The 19761-nt window shown below is 49.3% G+C and overlaps 9 protein-coding genes and 4 non-coding genes across 13 annotated transcripts; 6 read left to right on the forward strand and 7 right to left on the reverse strand.

Annotated features, from left to right (window-relative positions):
* Nucleotides 1-644: 644 nt before the first annotated feature.
* Nucleotides 645-3338, forward strand: YALI1_D11984g (uncharacterized protein; the record flags this gene model as incomplete). Its single annotated transcript, XM_502616.4, has 2 exons — nucleotides 645-674; nucleotides 1029-3338. 2 exons carry the CDS (start codon nucleotides 645-647, stop codon nucleotides 3336-3338), a joined length of 2340 nt encoding a protein of 779 aa, XP_502616.2.
* Nucleotides 3339-4981: 1643 nt separating this feature from the next.
* On the forward strand, nucleotides 4982-5779 carry YALI1_D12028g (uncharacterized protein; the record flags this gene model as incomplete). The annotated part of the gene is made up of 1 exon (XM_502617.3): nucleotides 4982-5779. One exon carries the CDS (start codon nucleotides 4982-4984, stop codon nucleotides 5777-5779), a length of 798 nt encoding a protein of 265 aa, XP_502617.3.
* Nucleotides 5780-5918: 139 nt separating this feature from the next.
* YALI1_D12038r lies at nucleotides 5919-5990 on the reverse strand. The gene has a single exon. It is a non-coding gene; the product is annotated as a tRNA-Thr (tRNA).
* A 220-nt stretch (nucleotides 5991-6210) lies between these two features.
* On the reverse strand, nucleotides 6211-7221 carry YALI1_D12050g (uncharacterized protein; the record flags this gene model as incomplete). The annotated part of the gene is made up of 1 exon (XM_502618.3): nucleotides 6211-7221. The coding sequence occupies one exon, from the start codon at nucleotides 7219-7221 to the stop codon at nucleotides 6211-6213; it is 1011 nt and encodes a 336-aa protein (XP_502618.2).
* A 638-nt stretch (nucleotides 7222-7859) lies between these two features.
* On the forward strand, nucleotides 7860-9458 carry YALI1_D12056g (uncharacterized protein; the record flags this gene model as incomplete). The annotated part of the gene is made up of 1 exon (XM_502619.3): nucleotides 7860-9458. The coding sequence occupies one exon, from the start codon at nucleotides 7860-7862 to the stop codon at nucleotides 9456-9458; it is 1599 nt and encodes a 532-aa protein (XP_502619.3).
* A 170-nt stretch (nucleotides 9459-9628) lies between these two features.
* YALI1_D12074g (uncharacterized protein) lies at nucleotides 9629-10375 on the forward strand (the record flags this gene model as incomplete). Its single annotated transcript, XM_502620.3, has 1 exon — nucleotides 9629-10375. The coding sequence occupies one exon, from the start codon at nucleotides 9629-9631 to the stop codon at nucleotides 10373-10375; it is 747 nt and encodes a 248-aa protein (XP_502620.3).
* A 109-nt stretch (nucleotides 10376-10484) lies between these two features.
* YALI1_D12091g (uncharacterized protein) lies at nucleotides 10485-11285 on the reverse strand (the record flags this gene model as incomplete). Its single annotated transcript, XM_502621.3, has 1 exon — nucleotides 10485-11285. One exon carries the CDS (start codon nucleotides 11283-11285, stop codon nucleotides 10485-10487), a length of 801 nt encoding a protein of 266 aa, XP_502621.3.
* Nucleotides 11286-12088: 803 nt separating this feature from the next.
* Nucleotides 12089-12177, reverse strand: YALI1_D12100r. The gene has a single exon. It is a non-coding gene; the product is annotated as a tRNA-Tyr (tRNA).
* An 11-nt stretch (nucleotides 12178-12188) lies between these two features.
* YALI1_D12101r lies at nucleotides 12189-12274 on the reverse strand. The gene has a single exon. It is a non-coding gene; the product is annotated as a tRNA-Pro (tRNA).
* Nucleotides 12275-13698: 1424 nt separating this feature from the next.
* Nucleotides 13699-13817, forward strand: YALI1_D12115r. The gene has a single exon (XR_002432118.3). It is a non-coding gene; the product is annotated as a 5S ribosomal RNA (ribosomal RNA).
* A 1440-nt stretch (nucleotides 13818-15257) lies between these two features.
* On the reverse strand, nucleotides 15258-15758 carry YALI1_D12135g (uncharacterized protein; the record flags this gene model as incomplete). Its single annotated transcript, XM_068282664.1, has 1 exon — nucleotides 15258-15758. The coding sequence occupies one exon, from the start codon at nucleotides 15756-15758 to the stop codon at nucleotides 15258-15260; it is 501 nt and encodes a 166-aa protein (XP_068138765.1).
* A 1172-nt stretch (nucleotides 15759-16930) lies between these two features.
* Nucleotides 16931-18616, forward strand: YALI1_D12147g (uncharacterized protein; the record flags this gene model as incomplete). The annotated part of the gene is made up of 1 exon (XM_502622.1): nucleotides 16931-18616. One exon carries the CDS (start codon nucleotides 16931-16933, stop codon nucleotides 18614-18616), a length of 1686 nt encoding a protein of 561 aa, XP_502622.1.
* Nucleotides 18617-19040: 424 nt separating this feature from the next.
* Nucleotides 19041-19545, reverse strand: YALI1_D12172g (uncharacterized protein; the record flags this gene model as incomplete). The annotated part of the gene is made up of 2 exons (XM_502623.3): nucleotides 19041-19438; nucleotides 19491-19545. 2 exons carry the CDS (start codon nucleotides 19543-19545, stop codon nucleotides 19041-19043), a joined length of 453 nt encoding a protein of 150 aa, XP_502623.1.
* Between the last annotated feature and the right edge of the window lie 216 nt (nucleotides 19546-19761).

Here is a 19761-nt window from a genome sequence, read left to right on the forward strand (position 1 = left end):
GGTTAAGGCCTCAGGGGCGAATTTGAGAGCACTTATATAGACAAATCCGCACCGAAGTGACAACATGGACAATGTGACACGTAGATACACGCCGGATCCAGCTGTCCACACACATTTATCCCGAAAAATAGCCCGCATCACATGCACGTCTCGTAAAAAAAAAAGAGCTGCGGGCCAAAGGACCAATAAGTGCCGAGGAATGTTAAGCCAAAAGAACAACGACGATCGCCAGACAGGTTTAGTGGGAGCAGCAGCAGCAGAGGCCGTGCAACGGCAGGAGAGAGAGGTCTGGCGAAAAGGAGGAGACGGGGTGTTAATTGATTTGCGGATTTTCCGCCCAGCCACAAAAATGGCCTATTTTGGCGGGTTTAACGGCGTCCCCTCCAATTAATCCGAACCCCGTTTACCACGCAGCCTACACTATGTACTGTTGACAACACCCCATGACGGTAGTCTCCGGAGCCGAGCCGGACTTGTGTTTAAAATCGGCACGATTTTGTTCAGAGGTTAGGGTTCACCCTGGCTAATAGATTGGCGCTGATTGGCCCGACCAAACCCAAAATGGGCACTCTGCAGTGTTTATAAAACCTCTCCGAGGCCCACGATTCAACTTTCTCCTTTCCGCTCTAACACCACATATCACAATGCTGGCTTCTCGAGTTTCCATCAAGGCTGTGAGTATCGATGGTGAAGAAAGACACCGACAATCGCCACGTTGTGCCACAGACACAGACGCGTTTCTACACACACACACACAAGAGTCGACGTGTGGTTTAGCCGAGGTATTTCGACAGGGAGGAAAAACGACAACGAAAGGACCGACAGATACCAAAGCAACCCAATCACCACCTCAATCAATGATCCCCGCCCGCGGGAATGCGGAAAAGGCTTCTGCGACATTACAACAAAGCCAACTCTGTTGATTTGTTGTTTGCGACATTGGCTTTGTGCCGGTCCCAAAATTACCTCGACCAACCACACGGCGGCAATTGAAGACAATGCAAATTAAATAGCACATACTAACCCAGCCCCGCCTTGCACGATCTCTCGCGACTACCACTAATGCCTCCCTCAACTTGGACTCCAAGGTCCGAATGAACAACTGGGAGGCCAACAACTTCCTCAACTTCAAGAAGCACACCGAGAACGTCCAGATTGTCAAGGAGCGACTCAACCGACCCCTGACCTACGCTGAGAAGATTCTCTACGGCCATCTCGACAAGCCCCATGAGCAGGAGATTGTCCGAGGTCAGTCCTACCTCAAGCTGCGACCCGATCGAGCCGCCTGCCAGGATGCCACCGCCCAGATGGCCATTCTGCAGTTCATGTCTGCCGGTATCCCCACCGTCCAGACCCCCACCACCGTCCACTGTGACCATCTTATCCAGGCCCAGGTTGGTGGTGAGCAGGATCTTGCTCGAGCCATCGACATCAACAAGGAGGTCTACAACTTCCTTGGCACCGCCTCCGCCAAGTACGACATTGGTTTCTGGAAGGCCGGATCCGGTATTATCCACCAGATCATTCTCGAGAACTACGCCTTCCCCGGTGCCCTTCTCATTGGTTCCGACTCTCATACCCCCAACGCCGGTGGTCTCGGTATGCTCGCCATCGGTGTCGGTGGTGCCGATGTCGTCGACGTCATGGCCGGTCTCCCCTGGGAGCTTAAGGCCCCCAAGATTATCGGTGTCAAGCTGACCGGTAAGCTCTCTGGCTGGACCTCCCCCAAGGATATTATCCTGAAGGTCGCTGGTATCCTCACCGTCAAGGGTGGAACCGGTGCTATCGTCGAGTACTTCGGTGATGGTGTCGATAACCTGTCCTGCACTGGTATGGGAACCATCTGTAACATGGGTGCCGAGATTGGTGCTACCACCTCCACCTTCCCCTTCAACGAGCGAATGGCCGACTACCTTAACGCCACTGGCCGAAAGGAGATTGCCGACTTTGCTCGACTTTACAACCACTTCCTCTCTGCCGATGAGGGTTGTGAGTACGATCAGCTCATCGAGATTGACCTGAACACCCTTGAGCCTTACGTCAACGGTCCCTTCACTCCCGATCTTGCCACCCCCATCTCCAAGCTCAAGGATGTCGCCGTCGAGAACGGATGGCCCCTTGAGGTCAAGGTCGGTCTTATCGGCTCTTGCACCAACTCCTCTTACGAGGATATGGAGCGATCCGCCTCCATTGCCAAGGACGCCATGGCCCACGGTCTTAAGTCCAAGTCCATCTACACCGTCACCCCCGGTTCCGAGCAGATCCGAGCCACCATTGAGCGAGATGGTCAGCTCCAGACCTTCCTCGACTTCGGTGGTATCGTCCTTGCTAACGCTTGTGGCCCCTGCATTGGTCAGTGGGACCGACGAGACATCAAGAAGGGTGAGAAGAACACCATTGTCTCTTCTTACAACCGAAACTTCACTGGCCGAAACGATTCTAACCCTGCCACCCACGCTTTCGTCACCTCTCCCGATCTCGTCACCGCTTTCGCCATTGCTGGTGACCTCCGATTCAACCCTCTCACTGACTCCCTGAAGGATTCTGAGGGTAAGGAGTTCAAGCTCAAGGAGCCCACTGGAAAGGGTCTGCCCGACCGAGGTTACGACCCCGGCATGGACACCTACCAGGCTCCCCCCGCCGACCGATCTGCCGTCGAGGTTGATGTTTCCCCCACTTCCGACCGACTCCAGATCCTCAAGCCCTTCAAGCCTTGGGACGGCAAGGACGGTATTGACATGCCCATCCTCATCAAGTCTCTTGGTAAGACCACCACTGACCATATCTCTCAGGCCGGTCCCTGGCTTAAGTACCGAGGCCATCTCCAGAACATCTCCAACAACTACATGATTGGAGCCATCAACGCTGAGAACGAGGAGGCCAACAACGTCCGAAACCAGATCACTGGCGAGTGGGGAGGAGTTCCCGAGACTGCCATTGCTTACCGAGACAACGGTATCCGATGGGTTGTTGTCGGAGGTGATAACTTCGGTGAGGGTTCTTCTCGAGAGCACGCTGCTCTTGAGCCCCGATTCCTCGGTGGTTTCGCCATCATCACCAAGTCTTTTGCCCGAATTCACGAGACTAACCTGAAGAAGCAGGGTCTCCTGCCCCTTAACTTCGTCAACGGTGCTGACTACGACAAGATCCAGCCCTCCGATAAGATCTCCATTCTTGGTCTTAAGGACCTTGCCCCCGGCAAGAACGTCACCATTGAGGTTACCCCCAAGGACGGTGCCAAGTGGACCACCGAGGTTTCTCACACCTACAACTCTGAGCAGCTCGAGTGGTTCAAGTACGGCTCTGCCCTCAACAAGATGGCTGCCTCCAAGAAATAAGTGTTTTGTGTATAAGGCTATCTGAAAATTTTAATACTATGATTTGAAATGAAATGAGACAAGTGTAGACGCGAGAAGAACGCGATTGTGATATTGATTGTGATCGACAGTTTTGTCATGTTTACAATGCAGATGACCATACAGATGGGTTGTATAAGCGAGAGCAAATGAGGAAGGAAATACAAGACCTGTTACAGGGCAACTTTGATGGTGATAGAATGTAAGTGGGTCGTTGCGTTGGTGGTGTGTCTATGCTGGTGTAAAAAGTTTTGCTTGCTGGGGTGATTGTATATGATGATGATATTATGTGCCATTGAATATGGAAGTCCGGCTATACATTCGTTTGACAGTAGTAACAAAAGCTAGAAGTGATTGGACGTTGGTATTGAATATTTTTGTATAATAAATGTAAGATAATAGGCAGTATTGAAACTGTAGGGAGCGAAAAAGCCAGGACCAGTACATACAGTACATACGTAGTTGTGCAGTATATATTGTGACTAGAACTTAACGGGTGGATCGTTGTTGATGGGTAGCTACAAGAAGTGTTTCGATCGAATTGGAGTTGATATATAAGTTGAGGGGTGTAGTATTAGTGGTCCTCATCCTTTCGAATCAAGTGGTGACCGTGCTACATACCAAAATCGAGCACAACCAAAGTCGAGCATAACCAAAGTCGAGTATAACCAAAGTTGAGTATATACCAACGTCGAGTATATACCTAAGTCGAGTATATACCAAAGTCGAGTATATACCAAAGTCAAGTATATACCAAAGTCAAGTATATACCAAAGTCGACCACCACCAAAGTCGACCACAACCATTTCTGGTGTGTCTATGGGACAAGAGGGGATAAAAGTGATACCAATCTATTCGGATTGTCTAGAAGAATTGATTTATGTCAGAAAACCTAGCACTTACAGTACAAAATAGTTCCGATATGTGCGTTGTTCTGTGCTGCACTCTTGCTGTCTATTCATGTGGGGTAGCGGCGACGTTGACAGATTTGACGTATGTACTGTAGTAGAATCATTTGACGACCATGTGATTAAGACTACAAGTAGTGGTGGTTTGGTGATTATTGATAGTGTCAACAGCCAACATCTGTAGTTCTTAATGCATAAAATAGTATCTGTAGTGTACCATGCGGTGAGACTAGAATATGACAGTGAGACAGAATGGTGAATATCATGACGAATTCTGATGACAATATCCAACCACTTGAGCTGGTACTGTAAGTACAGAGCAGCATTTACTTGACATTATGCGTTTGGAACGTGTGCGTATGTGCGTACAGAACGTTGGCTGTGTATGCAAAGACGGAGAAACACGTTGGTGACAGGTATCATCAAATATTGTTCACGGTTGCAAGTCCGGCGCTCAGACCTCCGCTTTCACAAGCTCCACCAATATCACCCCGCCAATCCAAACTTTATGTCATTTCGTGTGGGGTGCTTCTTTTGTATAAGACAGGGGCCGTGGAAGGTGCACTAACGACCAGAGCTATCGACAGAGACACGAAGCAAGAAGCGACACAGAAGTAATACAGACATTGTTGATTCACACAGTTGATTCATACAGTTGATTCACAAACAGTTGATTCACTCCCTCACTCACGCACTTTACCAACAACCGCATCCAGCATGTCCCTCAAACTACCACAATCGTTCTCTCTGGGAGGCCCTGATCAACTGGTGCTTGTTACCGAGGAACCTACCTACTACGTGCTCAAACTAAACAGCCCGCCCGACAACCGACTCACGCCCGAGCTGCTGACCGCCTGGATCGAGGCCATGGAGGCCCTGGCTCTGTACGCCGAAGAGCCCAAGCCTCTGGTCATTACCTCGGCCATGCCCAAGTACTTTTCTAACGGCCTGGATCTCGAAGCCACCGCCAACGTCGACAACTTCACTCGTGACTTCTACTACCCGCTCATCAAAACGCTGCTGAACTTTCCCTGGCCCACCATTGGCTTTCTGAACGGGCACACGTTCGCCGGAGCCTTTGTGGTTGCCGGCTTCTTTGATTTCCGAGTCATGAACCCTGACAGAGGATACCTGTGCATGAACGAGATTGAATTCGACGCACCAATCATGGGCGGAGGAATGGTTGTGTTTACCAAGCTGTACGGCCGTGCAGTGGCCCAGAGAATCACCATGTTGGCCGAACGGTTCCCAGCACAAAAGGCCCTGGAAGCCGGAATCATTCACGCAAAGGGAATGTGGCCTGAGGTGGAACAGATGGTCAAAAAGGTGTCCCATGTTTCCGGAAAGAAGTTCTACAGTCTTATCAGAAAGGAGGTCATGAAGGACATTATTGAAGCTCTGCAGGACTCGGATCATCAATTGTTCCTAGACGCTCTAATGGGAGATCATATTGATCCTAAGATTGAAGAAGAGCAGAGAAAGCGCCTAGATCCGAAGATCAAAGCTCTTCTTTAGTACCTACAGTACATACTAATGCTACTATTACGACAACACAGTGAGCACTTTACGTATATGAGTACCCACCAAAAAAACTCAACCTGCAAACAATCAGCAAAAAATCAACAAAAAAGAGAAGCATTGCAAGTGATGCTCCTGCCTTCGACCAGATTTGAACTGATGATCTCAGCATTACTAGTGCTGCGCCTTACCACTTGGCCACGAAGGCAGATGTTGGTTTCGGCCTCGTGATTGCGTAGTTGTAGGTAAGAAAACGGAGACAGCCACCCTAGATTCAAAAAAGAGTACGAATGCTTTCATAGTACCTTTATCAAGAGGTATCAACACGTGTTGAAGAGGTCCAGTATATTCGCACTGCAATTTGTGTACTTCTACCACTCGTCTCCGACGAACAAATAACATCAACTTTTATTGCTTTACTAATACTCTTAAGGGTAAGACTCTTTGACAAAGTCCTTAACATCCCCCTCAAGCTTCTTCCACAAATGTTCTCCCTTCTCTCCCTTTCGTCCCTCATCGACATCCCATCTCAGATGGCCAGGAACACCCCAGGGAATGAGATGCTCTCCGTCATGGACATCAGGAGCCAAAAGAGCAGCGAGCTCGGTGTAGGCTCCGTACTGGGCGGGGTAGAGGACGTAGTTGAAGGCCTTCTTGAGGAACTCGCTGGAGTGTCTCTGCAAGTTGGACTTGAGGTTGCCGGGATCCACAGAGACGGAAATGACGCCCGAGTCGGGATGGTTCTTGGACCACAGGTACGCCTGGTAGGCGTTTCCAATCTTGGACTGCGAGTACAGAACGTGTGGACTGGGGTTCTCTTCCTTCTCGTAGTTGATATCGTCGAAGTTGATACCTCCGGGAAGTCCGGAGATGACGACAGCAGACGAAGAGACCCACACGAGTCGCACGGTTCCAGGAGGAGAAGTCTTGGCGGTCTTGATGACGATGGGAGTCAGGTACTTCATGATAGCCTGGTGGCCCACCACGTTGGTTCCCCACTGCAACTCATGACCCTGGGCGGTTTTGGAGTAAGGAGGGGTCATGACACCGGCGTTAAGAATCACACCGTGGATCTCGGGATAATTCTTGGTGATGTAGTCTCCTGCGGTGCTGATGGTGGTCAGATCAGCGAGGTCCGCCTCTGCGAAGTCGAACTTGCCATCGGGCAGCTCCTTGAGCACGTCCTGAGCCTTCTCCTTGTTTCGGCCCACAATGATCACCTTGGCTCCCTTGCCAATGAGCAGTTTTGTGGCTTCGAGACCGACTCCGGAGTGTCCTCCAGTAATAACGTACGTCTTTCCGGTGAGATCGGGGTAATCCTTCTCGGTGAAGTGCGGTTCTGGCACCCAGAAGTTTCGGGCTGCCTGCTTGTATTCGGTGAATTTCGATCGGGACATGTTGAAGATGGTTGGAGTGAAAGACTGCTTGTCTTTGCGCATCGCCTCCCTATAAGTATCAGCAATTGAGTTTCTTGCTGTTGCAACCACCGCGCATGACAGCCTGAGATGAAAAAGTGGGACGGCTCTACCGAGGGCTAAAAGCTGATTAATACAGAAACTAAAGCCACAAGAGAGAATCCAAACAGTCTTTTGATGGATTTTTCGAGTTCATGAACCTCCAACCAGCTCCCAATCTGTTATAATCGCAACCCCGATAAGCCCACCTTCAACCGCCCTACCTGATGTGGCTGAACCTAAGGCATGACGATAAGAACCAAAAGGGCTAGAGTAGTGGAGGTCTTTTTGCTACCGTCGATGAAGGGAGCGTGGGTCGCTGTGTAATTGGGCGACTTTCAAGATGTCACTTTTGTTGTTTTCGCCCATTAAAACCTGTTTTGGTGTCATGGTAGACCTCCAACAAGTGCCTTATCTACGCCCATCCATCTCACTCTGCATCTCCTTATGCCGCCTTCACAACCCCATCTGGTCCTCCCCTAACCCCAAGTGACATTTTGCGGACATCAGATTACTAAGCACAGCGGTTCTGGTGACAAGAATAAACTCCGAACCTTAATAATTTTTCTATGCATATGGTGAGAAAAATCCCATCTAACTAATATCATCACATTACACACAAAATGGGCAAACGAGATCGAACTGAAGACGACGAGGTTGTCACCAAGAAGGTGAAGCTCGACAAGAAGGACAAGAAGGAAAAGAAGGAAAAGAAGGACAAGAAGGACAAGAAGGACAAGAAGGACAAGAAGGATAAGAAGGATAAGAAGGAGAAGAAGGAAAAGAAGGAAAAGAAGGAAAAGAAGGAGGAGGTCTCTGATGAGGAGGAGGTCGCTGAGGAGAAGCCCAAGATGACTTACACTGCCTCGGCTAACACCATCAAGTCTTCTGGCGAGTACACTCAGTGTGACGATCTTACTAACGTTTCTCAGTCCACCATTGACAACTACTTCAAGGAGCACACCATCACCATTGAGGGTGAGCAGATGCGACCTACGATGGAGTTTAGCCACGTGACTCTGGATCCTCGAATCACCAAGGTTCTCACCAAGTTCCCTCGACCCACTCCCATCCAGGCTGTTTCTTGGCCCTACCTTTTGGCTGGTAAGGATATGGTTGGTGTTGCCGAGACTGGTTCCGGTAAGACCTTCACTTTCGCCGTGCCTGCTCTTGAGCACGTTCTTAGCACCTCTGGAGGCAAGGGCGTTCGAGTTCTTGTTGTTTCTCCCACCCGAGAGCTGGCCATGCAGATCTACGACAACATCAAGGAGTTGTGTGATGTTGTTGGTCTGCATGCCGTCTGTGTTTATGGCGGTGTCCCCAAGGAGCAGCAGCGAAGCGACCTCAAGCGAGCTTCTTTCGTCATTGCTACTCCCGGTCGTCTCTGTGATCTCATCGACGAGGGCTCTTGTGATCTCTCCAAGGTTTCCTACCTTGTTCTTGATGAGGCTGACCGAATGCTCGAGAAGGGTTTCGAGGAAGATATCAAGAAGATCATTGGTTCCACCCGACCCACCGGCCGACAGACCGTCATGTTCTCCGCCACCTGGCCCCCGGAGGTCCGGAAGCTCGCTGAGGGCTTCATGAAGACCCCCACCAAGGTGATGATTGGAGAACGAGACGAGCTGGCTGCCAACAAGCGAATCACCCAGTCTGTCGAGGTGCTTGACCCCCGAGCCAAGGAGGGCCGTCTTCTCGATCTGCTGCGTCAGTACGCCAATGACGACTTCAAGATTCTTATTTTCGCTCTGTACAAGAAGGAGGCCACTCGAGTGGAGAACACCCTGACTCGACGAGGCTACGGAGTCGCTGCTATTCACGGAGATCTATCTCAGCAGCAACGAACCAAGGCTCTCGACGAGTTCAAGAAGGGCGAGAAGAACATTCTGCTGGCTACTGATGTCGCTGCTCGAGGTCTGGATATCCCCAACGTCAAGCTTGTCATTAACCTGACCTTCCCTCTGACCGTGGAGGACTACGTTCACCGAATCGGTCGAACTGGTCGTGCCGGAAAGACCGGACAGGCCATTACCCTGTTCACCGAGCACGAGAAGCATCTGTCTGGTGCTCTGATCAACGTTCTGCGAGGAGCCGACCAGCCCGTTCCCGACGAGCTGCTCAAGTTTGGCGGCCACACCAAGAAGAAGGAGCATGGTGCCTACGGAGCATTCTTCAAGGACGTGGACATGACCAAGAAGGCCAAGAAGATCACTTTCGACTAAGCGGAGGAGGCTTCACGGATTCACTAAGAAAAGGGATAACATTAGATTAACTAGAAAATGCATTGTATAGTACAAGTACAGGTACAATATGAGTTGCTGTGAACAAGTATTTGGTATGGACTGTTTCGGTAGTTAATGTCCTCAGTCGCGGTCCATAGTCTAAGAACAAGATGCCTTATCAGTGTATATATACGACGGCCAATAGAGTAGTCTACAAGTACACGCTACACAGGAACGACACAGGAACACGCACGATGGGCCCTTGTAATAAGCCTGAAGAACCACCGGATTTCCGCTCAACACTTTCTTCTACTTCTGGTGATAGCTCCACAGACAAATCCGAGAGACTGGTCCGAAAGGATCGTGTAGAGGATACTTCAACTTTGCGAGATGCTGCAACAATCTTCAACTTGCCCGAGTTTTTCTCTCCTGGGTGGAATTCAACCGAAGAACTTGTCATTTCGCAGGAGGTCAAGAAAAACACCGTCCTCACTCCTCACAATACCCCTGAAGGCGACCCCAAGATCTGCTGGAGCAAGGAGAAGGGTCATCAGGTCTTCTTCATTAAGAAGATGTCAGCCAGAGAATTAGCACAGTCCAAAACCCTTGAGGAGGAGAAACAGAAAGAGCGAGGTAGACGAAAAGTTGCTAGATTGAACGAGTACCGATTTCTGGAGCGTGACTCGCTAGCAGAACGAAGAAATCTCATTGCTTGGTTCACTTACTTGAATCCAGATACGCGGGAGAAAGCAGATGAGGATCAGGAAGATGAGGATGACTGTGAGGATAAGTCAGGAGAGGAGCTCGTGAACGAGGACATTGTCAAGGAAAACGATCGGTCTCAGCCTGCTGCGAAGATCAACTGTAAAATCATTGCACATTGGAAGAGATGGAGACAAGATGAGGGCAGTAAATGATTAGACCAGGGTATCAGCATCAGCCACATGGTAACCACTACTTTAGATTCCTAGCATATTACAAATTATAATACATTCCTTTTCAATCCGTCAATTCAAACATCTATTCCTAAAGCTTGGCCTTGATCTCAGCCTGTCGATCGTCAATGAACTGCTGGGCGGCTTCCTGTCGAGCAATGTCTCGGGCCTCCTCGTCGTAGTAGTTGATGCAGTGGTCCAGAACGGGAGCAAAGATGGTCATTCGCATCTGGTTGTAGTAGTTCTTGCCGGCGTACTTCTTGCACTTCTGCACGATCTCCTCCACCTCGGGCCAGCCTCCAATGGCGTCAACGAGACCGTCCTTGAGCGACTCAGCGGCGGGGAATCTGTGTCCCATCATGGTGATCTTTCGGGCAAGAACGGGGCCGTACTGGTGGGCGTGGATGGACATGAGCTGGCCAATGAGAGGAGCGTCAAACTCGATCTCGTTCATACACAGCCAGCCCTTCTTGGAGTTCTGCACCTTGAAGTCATGCGAGTTGGCGAGAATGAAGCCGCCGGCAAAGGCGTGGCCGTTGACGTAGGCAATGGTGGGCCAGGGGAACTCGATCAGAGCTCGCTGCATTCGGCCGAGATATCTCTGGAAGAACTGGGGGGTTCGAATGGCCGCCTCCAGATCAAGACCGTTGGAGTAGAACTTGGGGATGGCCGAGGTAGTAACCAGAGGCTTGGGGGCGCCGCTCTTCTTGAGAAGCAGCCAGTTGAGAGCCTCCACGAAGGCGTCGATGAAGGTGCACGTCAGCCGGTTGTCGGGAGGAGAGTGGAACTCGAGGCAGTAAAAGTCGCCCTTGTCATACAGAGACATGAGCTTCTGCTCGTCGGTCTGGGTCTCGCCCTTGTTGGGCAGGGGGAAGGTCTGCAGCAAAGACATGGTACTTGTGGTGTTGTTGACGGGCTGTGATTAGTTTTTTTCTTTCTTTTTTTCCCGGCTTATCTGGGGTAGTTAGCCTTTATATATGTTGGTCCGCCAACATGCATGGGATTAAGTTGACCACCCCGCATGTGCTAGATTTCACGTGGGGGGAGGAGCAATAGGGCGGTAAGGGGGTGGCTGGGAGTGGCGAGGGACTCATTTCCGGCATTCTCGAACATAAATATCTCGTGTTTCATTCTCAAATCCACCATTATTGCCACCGTCGGCACTTTCGGCATTCCTGATTAATGCCGATTCAGTAGAGTTTTGTATACCATTGTTTGGACGCACATCTGCAACGGTACGCGCCCTGACAAGACATGGATCGAACTTGTGAATAGGCGCCGTTACAAGTTGGAGGTCCCGTTTGCTAGCGCGATTGTGTCGGTGCTGAAAGACCAATCCTCGCGTAAAACCTTTGTAACTGGGCACTGGACGCCCGAGCCCAGCCAGATCAATGTTTTAACACCGCGTTATTCTTTTGGTTTCCTGCTGGAACCAATAGTGGACGTGACAGATTGTAGTGGTCCGTCCAGTTGGATTTCAGGCAAACTACCGAGCGGAAATTGAATACCGAGCGGATTACTGTCTATCATCTCAGCTAACGGTTCTTGTATACGACGAATTCTACCGTATCGTACATGTACAATACATACATCTACAAGTGCAGGAATCCGAGACGTTTAATTATTCAACTTCTTGACTAGGACAAACTGCTTGTACAAATAAACACTGGTAAGCTCATCTGGAGCAAAAAGATATCTCCCGGGGGCGAGTCGAACGCCCGATCTCAAGATTCCAATTTATACCATTACAGTCTCGCGCCTTAAACCAGCTTGGCCACCGGGAGATAGAAAGGGTGGGCCCAACCGGGAATTGAACCCGGGACCTCTCGCAAGTTGCTCAGGAAACCCTAAGCGAGAATTATACCACTAAACCATCGGGCCAACCGATAATTTGGGAGAAAATTTAGACGTGCCAAATCAGACGTGTAAAAGTCACGTGACCGAGGTATTGCGAGGAGGAAAAGAGCTCCAGGCGGTCGGTTCTTATGGGCTCTTTTGAGGGGAAGAGTCAAGTGATATGGAAAAGATTCAAAACGTGATATAGAAATGAAGCTCAATTGGTCCCAATGGTTCTGGCTTTGCTATGTTGCTGAGTCGATTCAATTTTCACAATGTTGGCATACTCGTGGCATGGCCTTTTCCCCCGCACAAAAGATTGATGCCACAACCACCAATAGTGAGGATATGGGTACAAAATTAACTGCAGTTTATTTTCAAGGCAAGTCAAACGTATATGTGTACTCTTTGGAGTGTTCAATGGTTCATGTCTCCTGGAATCTGCTTTAACTAGTTCTGCAAAAAAGTACGACGAGGCTTCGAGTGACTGTAAAGCTCGGATTGAGCAGTAAATGTAACAAAATAGATGGAAAAGGCTCTACAATTACTTGTCTAAGTCCATCTCTGTGATAGCTGATTGCCACACAAATCTGTTTGGTGTTCCTTCAAGAGTGGTTATAGCGCTGTAACGACAGGTATATGGGCTATTGTTGTAGTACAACTACAAGTACTTGTATCAATAACGACCCTGATGAGTTTTAAAGAGTACAAGTACAAATTTTACAAGCATATACATCTATATACTATATGATGCTGCTGGTTTATCGTTACACCTTACAAGAACAGTATTACGCCGGCATAAACAAGTAACCATCACAAGGAGATTATTAGACAACGAACTACAAATAAAAAGCAAGTGCCTTATTGGAGTATTTGTACTTGTACAAGTTCATGTATCAACACTATTGTCTGTGTATTACTTTATCCCTCACATATATAGGCGGTTCCACTTCTCCCTTTTCTTCTCCCTTCAGATCAGACGAGAAATCAATTGATAGTAAAAAGATGGGGTTATTGTAACAGAAAAACCGTATGTCACTAGGTATTAAAAGATGAAAACACATCAACTTCACTCAAGGTTCGCGGAGGATGCGCTCACACAGCACCGCCTCAGTACCCTGTGATTACCTACTCTCGAGGCCTCATATGATTGACTTTGAGATAGCAAGACTGTACTTGTGCTGAATTTCGGTCCGGTTCGCGTCTGTCAAATCTTGCGCTCCAACTTCTAGATATCCTAGGTAGTGATGGCTTCGGATCCGTCGTTCCTCCTGGCCTTGGTCGAGTTTCTCTTGGTCCTTCGACTAAACCCCCACATCGGACTCGGATTTGGGGGTTCAGAAGAGCGCGTAACAATAGTGGTCCCGCGTTTCCTCTTATTTTTCTTCTTGATAGGATTTTTTTTTATTCTAATGAGGATCACGTGACAAGTTCAGCCGTCGATATAGCTCCAACAAATTTCTTTTCCCAGTTGCGGCCATATCCTGGTGAAAATACGGCTTCCCGTCCGATCAGCCATAGTCAAGCACCAGAGAGCCCAGTTAGTATTGTAGTGGGAGACCATACGAGAATCCTGGGTGCTGCAATTATTTTTTTGTTCATTTCCAAAGAAATGGTACTTCTTTTTCCCACCTTCCTGTTCCGTTTCCAACCCAAGTTCTCCGTTTTAGTCTTAGTGGTTCTGTTGGTGTGATGGCTTATACGAGGCCATTTTTAGATCAGAAAGAAGCAGGAGTACATTTCCGTTTGACTTGATAATGGGGCTCTTACACTTGAATCAATCGTCTTTTTCCCATTATCCTGTTGCAAAAGTTCACATATAGGTCATCCATTCGAGCCTCCTCATCAAGCGTGCATTCCGAATACCCCAAGGGAAAAAAGCGCCGCGTGGGAGCTAAGAAGACTGTTGCACAGACGCTGCCACATACTTCCATCCGGAACCTGTCTCTTCCGAAATCAAGTTTCAGGCGGCTTCAGTATCATAGAATATTCTCCGCTATTCTTCTCTGACATTTTTTCGGTTTTTTCGGTTTTTTTTTGTCTAAAAGAGGGCTGGTGCATAGGGTTTTAGGATATGTAAGGAGGAATGGCATGTTTGGGGTCTACAAAGTAGCAGGGACTGATATGGGACAGCTTAGAAGGAGGAAATCATAAATTGTCTACCCGAATATGCCATCCTTTCTGAATTCATGTCAAGATATCTCTACCATCTCATTCTGGAGCTTTCCATGTGATTCTGTCTTTTTCTTTTTCCTGCACTTTAATGGCTGGTCGGCATATTTCACGCATCAATGATGCACATTTTTTCGCCACTGACCGACCTCTCCAAACCTTAACAGTCTCGGCCAGGAATATATAAACTCCCTCTACATCCCACTTTTTCCATCAGAATCAGACCAGTTCACTCTGAGTCGTTCTGGAGACGGAAGGTGCCTTTTATAGCCTGCTACGATGCAGAGCTGATAAGCAGACCTGTCTCGCAAGACAACGAGGGCGTTTCATTTTTTTGTCGTCCGTTTGAGTTGTTTGGGGCAATGTGGTGAGATTCCAGAACCCCAGTGTCGGTTAAGAAGGCAATGACGCGTTTATCGCATGAGCCTAGTGCGACAGCTTCTGGTTTGGCGATTGAGCGGAGAAATCCGCGAGTTCAATCCAGAAGCGAGTACAGCCGCCTGAGCCAAGTGTCTTAGTCCGTGACCTTTGTGTCCGGTTGACCGCCATGAGCTGAAAAAGTGCCATGAGCAAAGAGCGAGTGATTGTGCCGGCTGAAAAATGTCAGAGCCACCTCCGTGCCTTGTGAGAGTTCCTGTGGACCGCATGTGCAGCCGCCAGAGCAAAGAGCCAGAGCCACTGAGCGCGAGCCACCGACAGTGAGATACTCAAGGGTGAAATTCCTTTTGAGAGACTCCCATCATTCTCACAGGTGAAACTCCTGTGAGAGAGCCGCCTAGAACTGAAGAGCCAAGCTGAAATGCCAGAGCTGCCAGTCGCTGAGGAGCCAGCTGAAACGCTGAGCTGAGACGCATTACTAGAGCAAAGATCTGCTTTGACAGACGCCATATATATGGTCAAAAGAGCAACAGATGCCTGAGTAAGAGCCAATAAGACCCACTGAGGCAATGAGTGCCAACCAGAGCCACAAAAGTGCCTGAGCTGTTACGCCGGTCACCAAAGCTGAAATGCCAGAGTGGGAGCGAATGCCAGAGCCGCCTAAGAGCATAGCCACTAAGTCCAAAGAGCAATAAGAGCATCTACCAGAGCCAGTAAGTCCAGAGAGCAATAAGAGCCGCCAAATGAGAGCGAACCCCAAAGCCAGTGAGTCCAGAACGGCAATAAGAGCTGGGTCGCAATTTATGAGCCAGTAAGTCCTGAACGGCAATAAGAGCCATTCGCCTGAGCAGTGCCAATGAGTCCACAGATGCCATAAGTGCCCAAAAGCCAGAGCCGACGAGAGCCGAAGGAGCCAGGGCCATAGAGCCGAGGCCAGCCAGTTGCCATTAAGTCCAAAGAGCAGTGAGAGCCAGAGCATGAGCCAAAGTCACACACTATTCAAGGAGTAGGCGGCGAACCTCTTAGCCAGAGGATGTAACTGACCGAACCTGTTTATCTAGTTTTGAGAGGAGTAGGTGAAAATCCGAACCTCTTGGGTTAATAAATCATGGACCATAGAGTCCCACCCGATATTTCAGGTGTAGAATGAGATTGTAGTTGTAGCAAGATACAAAGAGTGGTTCTAGGACAAGTAGTAGTTGTTGAGATGATTGTATGGTGCTTGTACAAGTACATTCTCGAATATAAAATTATATGAATATAAAATTATATGAATATAAAAAATTATATTTAAATACATACTTGTAATGAATCCAAGAAGATATGATCTGATACAAGATCATGCCATCCTGTTCCAGTGGTGTGATGCTGTCTATCTCATACAAGTATGTAAATATACTGATCTGATTTCGGAAGGTCTGACATTCTTACCTATACCACCAGATCATCACACCATCCTTCCTCTACAAGTAGGTCCACCACTTGGGTGTATGATCCAATTAATTCGAGAAGGATCGAACTCCAAACCACTTACTTCGGGTTCCTCGTTTCGCCTGTGCTGGTCTGTATTATGCCGTTCCTTTTACTCTCGCTAATTAAGGGGGACAATTTAGCCTAACGGCGCAGCACACAAGTCGGATAACTGGTGCTAGCGACCATCGGACCACCCGGAAACGGCCGCTGAAGACGGAGCACTGCTTTGACAGTTGCTTTTAAGGGTTCCTCCACGCCAACTGCCTCTCTGTCGATCTCCATAATGACACGTCGTGCTCACGCGTCAACCCATGTGAAGTTAATTAAAAGAGGCTGAAAAACAAGTGAGCATGGGGCGACGGAGTAAACAGTACAAGTACAAGACGCAGAGAGAGTGGCGAGTGCCCTAAAACGACGAGTCACGTGAGCGGTACCCTCGGAACTGGGCAGACAACCGTCGTCCCCTCAAATCTCCCCCTTATTGACACGTGTCTTGTTGCCACCGCCACAGCCAAAGATCCATATACGAAGACTATTATCACATTATCCCAACCCTTTTTAGGTGTATAACGTTAGAGTTGATGCAGTGAAATTTCCAAATCAGTGGCGCGACTGGGCCCTAAGGTCTTTACACATAATCACTCCTCTCACCATCAGTCTCAACATCCAGGTTCAGTCATGAAGCTGATGCATCTTCTGCCCCTGGTGGCACTATTCCAACCTCTCGTGGCCCAGAACGTGAAGGTCTACGAGGGCGACGACCACGTCCACAGCGCCCGATGTCTGTCGGGGTTCATTGACGATGCCTGTGGAGCCACGTTTGAGAACGTGGAGGCCACCAACGCCGAGGTGCGCCCGCTGCTGAAGGAGCTCGTCAAGGAGGACTACTTCCGCTACTACAAGATCGATCTCAACGGCGAGCGATGTCCGTTCGTGTGGGACGACGGCCTGTGCGGTAATAAAGCCTGCGCTCTCAATCTGGAGTCCGAGGAAGATCTTCCCGAGGTCTGGAAGCCCAAGCGGCTCGGAGCGCTCACGAAGGACTCCGTTTCGCGAGACAAGAACGTGCGACAGAATGAGCGTTTCGCCGAGTTTGACCTCGAGCAGGAATACGATTCCCGCGGAGATAACGGAGGCTCCAACTACTGCTACCCCGAAGACGAATTTGCCCACGGCGGCGTCTATGTGTCGCTGCTGGACAACCCCGAGCGGTTCACCGGCTACGCTGGACCCCATGCCCAGCGTGTGTGGCGAGCTGTCTATGCAGAAAACTGTTTCACCGGCATGTCTTCTCTGCCCGGCGAGGTGTCTTCTCCTCTCAACCTGGGCTCCGGTCTAGTTCCCTTTGGCCAGCAGGACTTTGACCTGGCCGAGATTGACTCATACGCCAACGATCTCCCTCACCAGTGTCTCGAACAGCGAATCTTTTACCGATTGCTGTCTGGAATGCAGGCCTCAATCTCCACCCACCTGTGCTACGAGTACCTCGATATGGATGCTGGTGAGTGGCGACCCAACAGCACCTGCTTCGAGTCGCGTGTAGGCACCCACCGAGACCGTCTGTCCAACCTCTTCTTCAACTACGCTCTTGTTTCTCGAGCCGTCTCCAAGCTTAACGACCATCTCAACGACATTAAGTTTACCGACGATACCAAGCACAACGAGGAGACTCGAGAGATTGTGGCCAAGCTGACGGGGCTTTTGCAGAACACCACCTCTGCCATCTTCAACGAGACTCTGGTGTTCTCGACCCCCGAAGCTATCACTCTCAAATCCGAGTTCCGACAACGATTCCGAAACGTTTCTGCGCTGATGGACTGTGTTGGATGCGACCGATGCAAGCTTTGGGGCAAGGTGCAGACTGCCGGCTACGGAACTGCTCTGAAGCTGCTGTTTGAGCTTGGAGACAATACCGACGAGGTCATCAAAAACCTGCGACGAACGGAACTTGTTGCCTTGTTCAACACCTTTGACCGACTGTCCAAGTCCGTCGAGGCCGTGGAGTACTTTGAGAATCTCAAGGAGGGTGCTCGACAAGAATCGGCGTTTGCTACCTTCCTGTACTACGTTCGACGAGCCACTTCTCAGGTTTCGCGAGTCTTTTCCACCATCAAGAACAGCATCTTCAACCGATTCCGATGGATCAAGCATACCGAGTTCTGGGAGGATGTGGAGCGAGAGATGTACGCCACCAAGGTCGGCCTCAGGTTCATTCTGCGGTCGTACTGGAACTTCCCCCGAAACATGCTGATGCTGACTTTCAACTGGATCGCCCCCAAGTGGGACAAGTTTGTTGGCAGAGACAAGTACCAGGATCGAATTATTCCCACTCGAGGCGTCTACACTCTTACAAACACCAATTAATCTGCGAGAGTGATAGGAATCATGGTTACTACTACGACTTGTATGAGCACCAGTAAAGATACTGATGTTCTACAGGTGCCGGACTGGGACCAATAAACACAGGTATTGTACTCTTCTAGAGTTACAGAGCAGATATTCGTACCAGTACATGTCTCTGCCTGTAAAACCTACCCACAAGCCGTCCATTTCATACAGGACAGGCTCACCATCAAGTATAGATGATGGGGTTGCTACGCTAGGTAGCATGCATATATATAACATACAGTATTTAAATTTTTGGAATTATAACAAAGTGCGAGAAGTATACAGAGGTTGAATCTGTTGTGCTGATGTGTGTGATATACAATATATGCTTGTTAGTAAGGACCTGCCAAAGATTAGCATGCCCGGCTTTTGTGTGTTTGATTCGTCACCCCGAACTCCCCTACTTTTCCTCCTCCTTGATCTTCTTCTTCTCCTCCTTTTCCTTGCGCTTCTTTTCCTTCTTCTCCTCCTTTTCCTTCTTCTTCTTTTCTTTTTCCTTCTCCTGGTTGTATGTTTTACTCAGCTGCTTGCCCTCGGTCGAATCGAACGCCTTTCGTGCCTCCACAAACTCCTTTTGCAGCACCAGCAGCTCTTCTGCTCGGCCCAGCTTTCGAGGATCATTTCTCAGCAGGAACTTGAAGTCATCCACCTTGATCTTCTGCCGGCCAGCAATCTCTGCCATCTTCGCTGCCTCATGACACGTGTCCACAATGTAGTCTGTGAGGATATCTTCCAGAGCAGCAACCGTCTCGGGGTATGGATCATTGACATCTCCGAACGCATAGAGCAGAGGTTTGACTGTGTTAGGCCGCGGCCGTTGGTTGTGGTCTGATTGTCGCGTGATACTCACTGTCGTTCACGAACAGATTTGTTCTCTTTCGCTTTCGTGTTCCTTCAAGTGACATGATCGATTGTCGTCGTGTCTTGTGTGCGTGGAGGAGCTGAGGTTTATATATGCAGTAAATAATTCCACCATGTGTGGCGATAAAGTTGTGCATGGTTTTTGGAAAGTGGTCGGAGGAGGTGGTCAAGAGAGACATGTAAGAGGGAGGGAACTTTCGATGATGCAGCTCTTGGACCCACCACTTGTCGAGAGAGTCGGACCGAGACTCGCCACCCAA

This window comes from Yarrowia lipolytica, chromosome 1D, assembly GCF_001761485.1.
Source record: "Yarrowia lipolytica chromosome 1D, complete sequence".
In the NCBI taxonomy this organism is placed as follows: Eukaryota; Fungi; Ascomycota; class Dipodascomycetes; order Dipodascales; genus Yarrowia; species Yarrowia lipolytica.